General features: G+C 25.6%; 1 protein-coding gene across 1 annotated transcript in view; it reads left to right on the forward strand.

The window, feature by feature from the left end:
- LOC142331313 (uncharacterized) overlaps positions 1 to 10,418 on the forward strand; it is a 101,235-nt gene extending 90,817 nt beyond the window's left edge. The window contains exon 7 of the mRNA XM_075377133.1: positions 9,620 to 10,418. Coding sequence (XP_075233248.1) covers positions 9,620 to 9,708 — 89 coding nt within the window. The 3' untranslated portion in view covers positions 9,709 to 10,418. The remainder of the gene's footprint in view (positions 1 to 9,619) is intronic.
- Positions 10,419 to 10,655: the final 237 nt, after the last annotated feature.

A 10,655-nucleotide genomic window follows, 5' to 3' on the forward strand; every position in this document is an offset into this window, starting at 1 on the left:
GTTTGTTTGTCCCGTATGCGTTCCTATACCAATCATCCGATTGCAATGAAATTTTGGTGAGTTGTGAGCACGCCCGCAAAGGTTTCTGAATTAGTTTGGACCCGCTAGGTTGCGCTGGGGTCGAGATATTTAGACAAATTTTATTTATGGTAAGATTTGGCTCATATTCAGAATATATATTAGTTACGTGAAAAGAAAATTTTTTTCAAAAAATATACCCGCTAGGTGGTGCAGGGGTCAGATATCTATGAAACAAACAAATATTCAAACAGACTTTCATCTTTATATATATATATATATATATAGAAGATTACCCGGGCGGACAAGATACATATTACAAAATTTTGCATTCTTAGATTCGTCTGGAGGATCTCACAAGCAAAAAGAAAAACTTGAAGATCTCGCATGCAAAAGTATCTAAGCTCTGAGACCTTTTATTAAGTACAGAAGGACTGTGAAAAAGTGTTTAAGTGAATAAAGTGTAAAAAATAAAAATAAGTAAAAAAGTGTTTAACAAACTTGCATAATTAAGATAATAAAATTTTATTAGAAGTTTATGAGTTGTGCGCCCACCCGCCAAGGTTTCTGAATTGGTTTGGACCCGCTAGGTAGCGCTGGGGTCGAGATATTTCGAAAAATTGTATTTACGGTCCGATTTGGCTCATATCTGTCCAAAACGACAAAATATTGGTCATAACATACGATTAATTATATGTAACCATACAGCGTGGGCGAAGCCGCGACGGGAATGCTAGTAATTTATAAATATCTTTCTATGAGTATACTGTCAGAAATAAAATAAGCTGACACTAGGTGAGAGAACATAGCATTAGTTAATTAAAATGTAACAAGAGGAATGGAAAACATTGTGCCATAAGTTTTGATTTAATGGATTGTATTTACTCGTATTAAATTTAGTTTAGTCTTTCATTTAACAGTTTAAGATCTTAGGTTATTTTTGTTATTGACCATCATAGGCAAAAACATAAAAAAATATCAAATAACATTTTAAAAATTTGTTCAAATTTTCTTCTAATATAGATTCGGTTTTTTTCCATAAAAATCCGAAACTGTATAATTTTTGTAAAATTATTATTTTTTCAAATCATTATTATTTATTTTTTGTTTAAAAAATATTTGATTTTTTGCAGTATTTATACAAAAATTGATATCGTTTCCTATAGTTCAAACACCAGGGCTTCTACCCTATCAATCATCTTTGTTAAAATCCCATTTCCTCATCTTCTTTCCATCACCTAACTGGGTGACCTCTATTTTTTTCTCCAACAGAACTCAAATGGCCTTTGGGCCATTTTCCTTTTCTCATCTGTCAAACTAGCCATTTCTTATGTTTAATTTTATCCAGAATCGAATCAATTACTCCCATTTTCCTTGTTTCAAATATTCTTGTATATTATTGATCGTGACATCTTCCCGCTAAGAGGGCTAAAAATTTTGGGATTTTTCTAAATACCTATTTGTGAATATTATTTTAAAAGAATTTTTAATGATTTGTAATGAAATGTAGTAGAAATAACGAAGTTGGAACACTGAATATAAAAACAGGATGAGAAAAGATTATGGAGGTAGAAGAATATTGTTATTTGGGAAGTAGAATTACTAAAGATGGATGAAGCAGGAGCGATATAAAATGCTGAATAGCACAGGTGAAATGAGCCTTCAGTCAGAAATATAATTTATTTACATAAAAGATTAATTGAAACATCAGGAAAAGATTTTTGAAAGTATATGTTTGGAGCACAGCTTATATGGAAGTAAAACTTGGATGATTGCAGTACCTGAGAAGAAAATATTAGAAGCTTTTTAAATGTGGTGCTATACGAGAATGTTAAAAATCAGATGGGTGGATAAAGTGACAAATGAAGAGGTGTTGCGGCAAATTGATGAAGAAAGAAGCATTTGGAAAAATATAGTTAAAAGAAGAGACAGACAGACTTAAACGCCACATATTAAGGCATCCTAGAATAGACATCCTTTAATATTGGAGGGACAGGTAGAAAGAAAAAATTTGCAGGCAGGCAACATTTGGAATATGTAAAACAAATTGTTAGGGATGTAGGGGGTATACTGAAATGAAACTACTAGCACTAGATAGGGAATCTTGGAGAGCTGCATCAAACCAGTCAAATGACTGAAGACAAAAAAAAATGATTTGTATAAATTTACTTCATTAACTTTAGCTAATTTCCAATTATTATTTCAACTAAATGTTAGGTACATAATGTTTTTTTTAATAACTATATTTCACATACAATATTAGTATTTTAATTATTTCCTTTTTATTTGTTCACTATACCTAATAATCAATTAATTAGTTAATGTAATTTTTTTTGATGAGAATTGATGAATTTTGTAGCGACAGAGATTTGATTTCATTACCTTTAGATGAAAGACATATATGCTATTGTTCTGCTATAGAAGTCATTGGGAGAGTAATTAGCAAATAATTCTGAATTCAACTTCTAAGTGACAAAAAAGAATGTGTAATGCAGCTTATTGTCTAATGTTATTATGCTTAGAAAATTCAATTAAAATTTTGATGTAAAATGTTCTAATGGATTAAAACAATAAAAAATGTCAAAGGATTCTGAGAACAAGATTTAATTTTAATGAAGGACGAGCAGTTTCATTAGATACTTTTTTATAGCATTTTATTTTCAATATAACATATAGCCTATACAGATAAAAAAAAAAGTTACAATGGAATAAAAGTATGTTTTACAGGGAAAACTAATGATAAAACTATGCTGTATTACCTCTTAAACTGAAGGTTCAAAGAAAATCCTCTCATTATATTTTTAAAGTTTAAAGGACTTTTCTCTTCCTCTTTGTGAAAAAAAATCATGTATAATTAAAATAAACCTTTTACAATGAAAGATGTTTGTTGATCTTTTCAGTAATTTAGCTTTGTATAAACCTGATAATCTAAATCTGTTTTTTTTTTTTTAAACGAGAAAAAAGTTTAAATTGATAACTGAAAGTTGATTTTATTATAATGCAGTATGGAAATGTGATTAATCCAATTTCTGCACTTAGAATCTTTTTAATTTTTTTATAAAATTGTGTGCATACATGCTCATGAAAGTCTAATTAAATTTTATTATGGGTTGAATTACATTTTGAATAAAAGAAAATAATATTTGTATAATAAAAATTTCCTCCATGGGTGAATAGGGTTATTACTGTCTTTCATCGGGAAATTCTGTTTGAATTCCGATTGTACACAGCAGATTTTGCATATGATACAAAAACTAACCTATCTAAAAGTAATTATAATTGGGCTCACAGTCTGTTGTTACAAATGATAACTAAATTATATTTATATTTAATACTTGAAGATGTTTGCAAGTATTTCTAAGATGTTGCATTACTATGGGAAAGATTTATAGCTCATTTTACATACATACAATTTAAGAAATAAAACATTTTGTGAAATTGAAACAGAATTCCATTTGAATTGTAACAAAAATAGTCAAATGGAAGGAGATGAAAACTGACATTTATTTTTTGTAAATGTCATATCAGAAAAAAAATCATTTAAATATGACCTACATTTTTTGCTACTTCTTCTTTTTACAGAATTTATGTTAAAGAAATATTTTTTGATGGAAAATTTATTAGCTTTTTTCTTTCTTGTTACTGAAATAAATTAAGATTTATTCATCGTAAGATTACATACACCCAATATTTACGAAGAAAATAATCAAATTATTTTTATGAATTAAAACAGAAAGACTATTCTGTGTGAAGTAGTTATTTAAATAACATTTTTAAAGGAAAAATTCTCAAAAACTATATATAAAAAGATAATCCAAAACTTAATGAGCATTTTTACTGTTTAACTGTCATCGTTAGTAAATACATGGGACTTCAAAAAACTAAATATAAATACAAAAACGAATCTAAAAGAATTTTATGGATAAAAAAATAATAATTTTATTAAAAGAAAAAAATATTAAACAAACATCACAAAAAGGGCGTTTTATATATACTAAAAAAATAAAACTAATTTTAGATATTTACCTGGTCAGAGACTTACTACTGCTTGAAGCTATAACCTGATTTTTGGTGAGTATTTCATTAAAATAGGTTAAATCGTTACTGAGAAACAGATGTTAATGTTCCCTGCAGATAGATCCATGCCTGTTAAAAAAAAAATAATAAACAATAAGTAAACCCAACAAAATTAAAACTAAAAGGAAATATCAACCAAAAAATTAAAGAAACAGAAAGACCCAAAAATAGGTACAAAAAAATAAATTAAATAATTTCCAAAAACAAGTAAATAAAATTAAAGAAGTTAATTACATTTTTTTTCAATATTTAATGTAAAATATATTATCAGCCTAAATCCCGATTTGACTAATCAAAAACGTCCATTAGTTACTATATAAATCACTTAAGAGTACTTTACACCTGATTAAGTGCTATAGGATACTAAAAATACAAACGTTTGTCTTAAAAGTGTATTACCAATTAATAACTGCTTCATTACTCAGACAGAAGTAGAAAATACTTTCATCATGTTCTGATTGCTTGTTACATGGACCATTTATAAATGTTTATCGAATTATATAATGAATTTTTTTTAATATTTTCTTATAAAAAACTTTTATTATATTCTATCACCAGTAAGGATAGATGTAACATTCAGCTGAAAGTGCTTTTCCTGGTTTGAACACTATCAGTAATCATATAACGTACAATAAAATTTTTGACAAGTATTAAAAGTGGAGGAAATTTTACAACATTGGAAGAGAATAATTATTTATAATCTGTAAAAGAATCAAATAGAAATTATAAGAAAAGAAAGGTGAGCTCTTTTGGAAAGGAGTAAGAAAAAGTCTGTTTCCTGTTCCTTTTTCATCTTATACATAGAAAAAATTAAATAAGAATAAAAGAAAAATTTGACATTAGGGTAAATATCAGGAAGGAAAATAAATATAGATTCAATGATGATATATCTTCGATGGAAACCGAAAATAAGTTAGAAGGAATAGTAAATGCTACATATTTACTACTAGGAGAAAAGTTTTTTTAAAAGATAAATAAGAGTAATTCCAAAGGAACAAATGTGATAGAAAGGAGATGATGAGTAATTTAATTTATTAGATACAGGAACAAAATTTACCAGAACTGGGAGAATTTTATTATTCAGTTTGTAAAGTTACAAAGAATGGACATAAAAATGCAGAACCAAAAGTAGACTGGCACAAGCAAGGACAGCTTTCATCCAAAAAAATTCCATTACTACCAATTATAAATCTAATAATTAAAAATAAGATAATTTAAGATCTAAAGGAATATTTCTGTGAAGAATAACAATTTGTGATAGTGAGGTATTACAAGAAAGAGAATGGAGTAAGTTAGGCCTTTGAAATGTGGTGTTACAAGAGAATGTTGAAAATTAAATTAATTAATCAAATTTGAAATGAAGACATCTTAAATGAATAAAAGAGGGTAGAAAGTTGAGGCAAAATCTTGTAGAGAGTTAAATTAGGTTGGTGGACATGTATTAAATTATGCAGGTTTATTTAGTGCATAAAAAATAAAATCTATGAAAGACATCAACAAAGATTGGGATGTTCAAAACGGATACTGAAAATAAAGGATGTAGTAAATATGTTGGGATTAAAAGAGTAGCATTAAACCAGTCAACTGACTGATAACTCAAGAAAAAATATCAAAATTAACATTCCTTAAAAAACAGTATAATTTGAATAAAAATGTAAAAAGGGTATTTGTTGTAGCATTTTAAGCAGTAATAATAATTATTTATGTAAACTAATAATATGAGTTCGAGAAATAGTAATGTCAGATAATGAATTATTTCCTCTTTAGTTGAGCAATATATATTAATAAAATGAGTTTAAAAAGTAGAACAGTAATTGATGAAATATAGTAGTAAAACCGGAAATAACAAATAAAACAAAATGAGTTGTAGTTGTGGGAGAAACTGTCACGCACAAATAAAAACAATGTTAAAAAAATGGAACAGAATGAAAAATAAAAGAAGTCTGTAAATGTAAAGAAGTGTTGAAATTGTAAAGAAATGGTATATGTAACGACTAATCAATATTACTTTCCATTCCAAACAGAAATGAGCTAAATTCGTAAACCAAGACTAGTCATTATTGTTAATAATTTTTTGTATTAATACAGCTTTTATTATTAAACTAGTTGAAAAACAGCAATCTAACAACATTTTTATTTAAAATTATATAATACCAATCTGAAGAGACTGGTTGTAGAAGAGAATAATGTAGAGAAGGATCACAAGAGGATAGAGAGAGTAGTTCGAAATATCAGTTGCTCACAAGTATAATAAGAAGTTGAAAATATGTTGAGATGAAGAAAGAGGTAGAAGATTAGGCTGCTATTGAGCCTAATACTTTTTTCCTATTGAAACAAGCTTTTTTTTTCGTAGACATATATTTAATCTGAATATAAAATTGTTTCTTCAGACTGAATTATTTATCTCCTTTAATGTTATTGATTCAATCAATTTCTATCACTTGTTTGAAATAATTATATTTGTGCAAATGAAATGATATTTTATTCTAATTTTTTTTTTCTAATAAAAAATAATCTCACTGAAATTAGTTTCTTATATAATAATGATATAAAAATAATTTTAAAATAGCAGCCATTTTTTGAAATTGTAAAATACAAAATTTCCGCTACTCGATAAAGTTGCCAAAATATTTCTAAAATTCAAAGTCAAATTTTCATGTTTCAAAATCCTCAATTAAAAAAAAATATTTTTAAAATTAAAATATTAAACTGGAAAATAGATTAAACTGCATGAGTATATTTTTATATGAATCAAGATTTTGGTATTTGGAATAAATATTCGAGTAGGACAGAATTTTTAAAAACTTGATGAAGGCTAATATGAATATTAACCATAGGTGTCCAACATACAATGTCAAAAATTTTTATATGATGGAAGAAACAGTTGATAGTCTATTTATGTCTATGGTAATAACAAGCACAGTTTCCACATGGCTTAAAAAAATTTACAAGAATAAAAACTTACGTATCAAAAATAAAGAAAAACGCTGAGAAAATAATACTTTAACATCTAAAATTGTAGATATGTATTTTTTATTAATAGTAAATAAGGAAGATTGGGAAAAAATGAATTATCATAATTCTTGTTAAATGAATGTTTAAGAAAGTTAGTTTCTATTTAAGCTGATAATATTTTTCTAAACAAGACTGGAATGAATATTTTAATTTTTGAGATGCATTTGTGAATTTTTAAGCAAAAGGTTAATTTATTCCTGAATAATATTTCTAAAATATAATTATCAAACAGAATTAATTTAAAATATGACAGACCAAACTAATATCTACAGGGAATTACAGATTCAAAAAATACTCTCATATGAAATTTTTAATTGATTCTGCTGTTGAAAGAAATTCATAAGTAGTAAATAAATAAAAAAGAAAATATATTAGTGTAAATTAAACTATTATTGTTATTCTAAGTTGTAAAATATCAGTTTTATTTTAAAATCTAAACTTTTGTAACAACAAATCAAAAAAAATGTTTTAAACATTTTAAAACTTCAAAATGTTTTCATCACTCTAAGTACAACTCATCAAAATTGATTAATTTATGCTAAGTAGTTCAACTTCCACAGTCACAGAGGCTGGTCACAAATTTGATTGAAAATATTTTGAAGTTAAGCTTTTTAAAAATATTTTTTTATGCAGATTGGTTCAACAGTTTTCTCATAATTTCTATTATGATTACTTAGCTTATTGATTTTTATTTTGTTTGCAATACATAATTTTTTTTCAAATTGTGTGATTATGCTATTGAAAATAAAAAAGGTGCCAAACTTGATTTATTATAATTAAAAGTTGCCAAATTTTTTATCTCCCTATAAAAGTGTTCTGATTTCTAATTGGAATTGTGGTAGAAGAAAAATAAGACCTATTTTATTTTTCGAGTTTTTATTGATAAAAAACCAGAGAGATTTTCACTGTCAAAACAAAGCAAAATATCTACTTAAAAGGAGTAAAATTTTGAATAAAATTCTGAAAGAAAGAACTGTGAAGTATGGAACAGTAGTAGCATAAAATACAAAAGAAAAAAGCACCTTGACTTGTGAAGAGTTGTAGAATAATATGGTTTTATATTATTATAACTCAGCCATCACTGGATGAGTGGTTAGGAGTAACCATTATTTTTTATGTGTTTATAGGTGTTTGATGTAACTGAAGCATCCTAGTTCATATTCACTTAAAGCAGTGTTCCAGAACTTTTAAGACCTACAATTTGCCTTGACCTAATAGCAATTAGTTGTAATTCCCCTATTTACAAAAAACAACACACACACACACACACACACACACACACACATATATAATTAAAAAAAAAAAAAACAGTCACAAAAGTACTCTTGGAGGTTTAACTATGAAAATAAAATATTTGAATTTTTAGACTATATATATACACCGGTATATATACATAACAATATAATTTAATAAAAATTTGACTTTGTGTTTTCATTATTATTATTATGGGTTTAATATTATACAGTATCTTTTATTCATCACTATTATTTTAATGCAACAATTACGATGAAGTATTATTAAAAAGCAAACATGACAGAAACAACAAAGTAAATTTTCGTTTTGTTTGATTTCTCTTTTACTTTATACAACACTCATTTTTCTTCAGTAATTGTTATAATTGTTAAAAAGCCTGTCATTGGTACATGTTCTTTTTTAATTTCTTTAATGAATAAACAGTAAATATAAAGTAAAGTTAATTCATTTGTGATAAAGGTAATTAATTTATTAAGCAAACCATTTAAAATAGTAAGAAAAATGAAAATAGCAAATGAAAGATCTGTGAACATATTAAAAATTTCATCTGAATAAAAAAATATTAAATTATTTATTTATGGTTTAGATAAAGGTTAAAGTATCCTGACCAAAGTGTAAAAAAATAATCAGATAATCCTTTGCTTTACACGGCTAAGATTATATCAATCCATCTCTTTCTGGGATCTTCCACATATTTTTCATCAAGTAGGAACCCATAATCAATCAAGCTTCCTTTGAAATAACATCATCAGACATCCTATTTAAGTGGTCATACCACTTAATATTGATATTTCATAATGTCTCTAACTAAAATGTTCTCTCATTTCTAACAAAATCAATCATTATAAGCCAATATACTCTCTTTAAAAAAGGAATATACTCTCTCATAAAAGGATATCTTTTCACACTAGATCATTTATTTCACTTTTGATGATAAGTCACAGGTAAATTTTCATTTCCAAATAAGTGCCACATTTTGAAAATCACCCCTCCTTTCCCAACATTATTTTAAATATTTATCCAATCCAACATAAGTCAAGATAACTCACAGGTATTTCCACATTTTATACGTTCAAGAATCCCATCCTATCCTTTCCAATTATTATAACAATTATATATTTTTTTTCTATATAAGTCCCTATTTCATAGCTTAATTTACTTTGTATTTTCAAAGCAAAGAGTTATTCGTTCACATAATATTTTTATCAAATCCAAATATAATTTTTTAATGCATAAATTTTTGTTATATTTTCAGGTGTTAGCTGTTACTGCTACCTTGTAGTTTACAGTTTTTATAAAGAGCTTAGAGACGATGAAGAAAGTCAACAGTCATACGTATGCTAAAAACAAAAAATTCATTGGTAGTGAAGAATTTTTTTAGTGAAGATAATTTTGTTTAATGATTAAACAGTCTGAAAATTATTAACAATCATTGCCACTGTTGTAATTAGAAATATTATGTTTTTAATTTTTTTAATTTATTAAGCATTTCAAAAATACAAATGCTTAATAAAAACAAAAAAAAATCTTAATACTACATTACAGATTTGAAGTAAATTTAGGAATAATTTTTAATTTTGTTGTAATAAAATAATTTAATTGTTTTCTGTGTTAGATGAATTCATTTGTGTAAATAGAAACAGTAAGTGAATAATTAATATTTATCAAAAGAATAATTTATCAATGTTTGTATAATAATAACAACCTTAAATATAACATAATTCATTAATAATAATATTAATATTACCATAGATTAATCACTTTTATTGTAACTATAAATAGTTTTAAATATTGAAGATAGAATTAATTTTATTGCATTTCTATAATAGGCTTTAGTTATGAATAAATAAATAGACATTTATTATTTTTTAATAAAACAATATACTGCATTATCAAGATTAATTAAATAATAAATAGTTCCTATTGTCTAATTCTATAGATTATTATATATTTAAAAACATATATTATGTAATATTAGTCAACCAGAAATTACTTTTTAGATTTTTTATGTAATTAAAAAGAAAAACAAATAAAATATTAGCTTATAGTAAATATTTTGACTTAATTCACTTGTCATATTTTTCATACAAAAATTAATTATTTGATTTAGAACAGAAGATTCGTCAAGAACTGGACTGAAATAAGAATTAAAATAGATAAATAAAAAATCCTTTTTATGGGATTTCAAAAAAATTTGGAAATTGCAAGTGTGCCCACTCATGTTTATATACATATGCATGTTATATAAACATATACACATATGTTATGTTACAAATCTTTATATATATATA

Source organism: Lycorma delicatula, chromosome 10 (genome assembly GCF_047948215.1).
Source record: "Lycorma delicatula isolate Av1 chromosome 10, ASM4794821v1, whole genome shotgun sequence".
Classification (NCBI taxonomy): domain Eukaryota; kingdom Metazoa; phylum Arthropoda; class Insecta; order Hemiptera; family Fulgoridae; genus Lycorma; species Lycorma delicatula.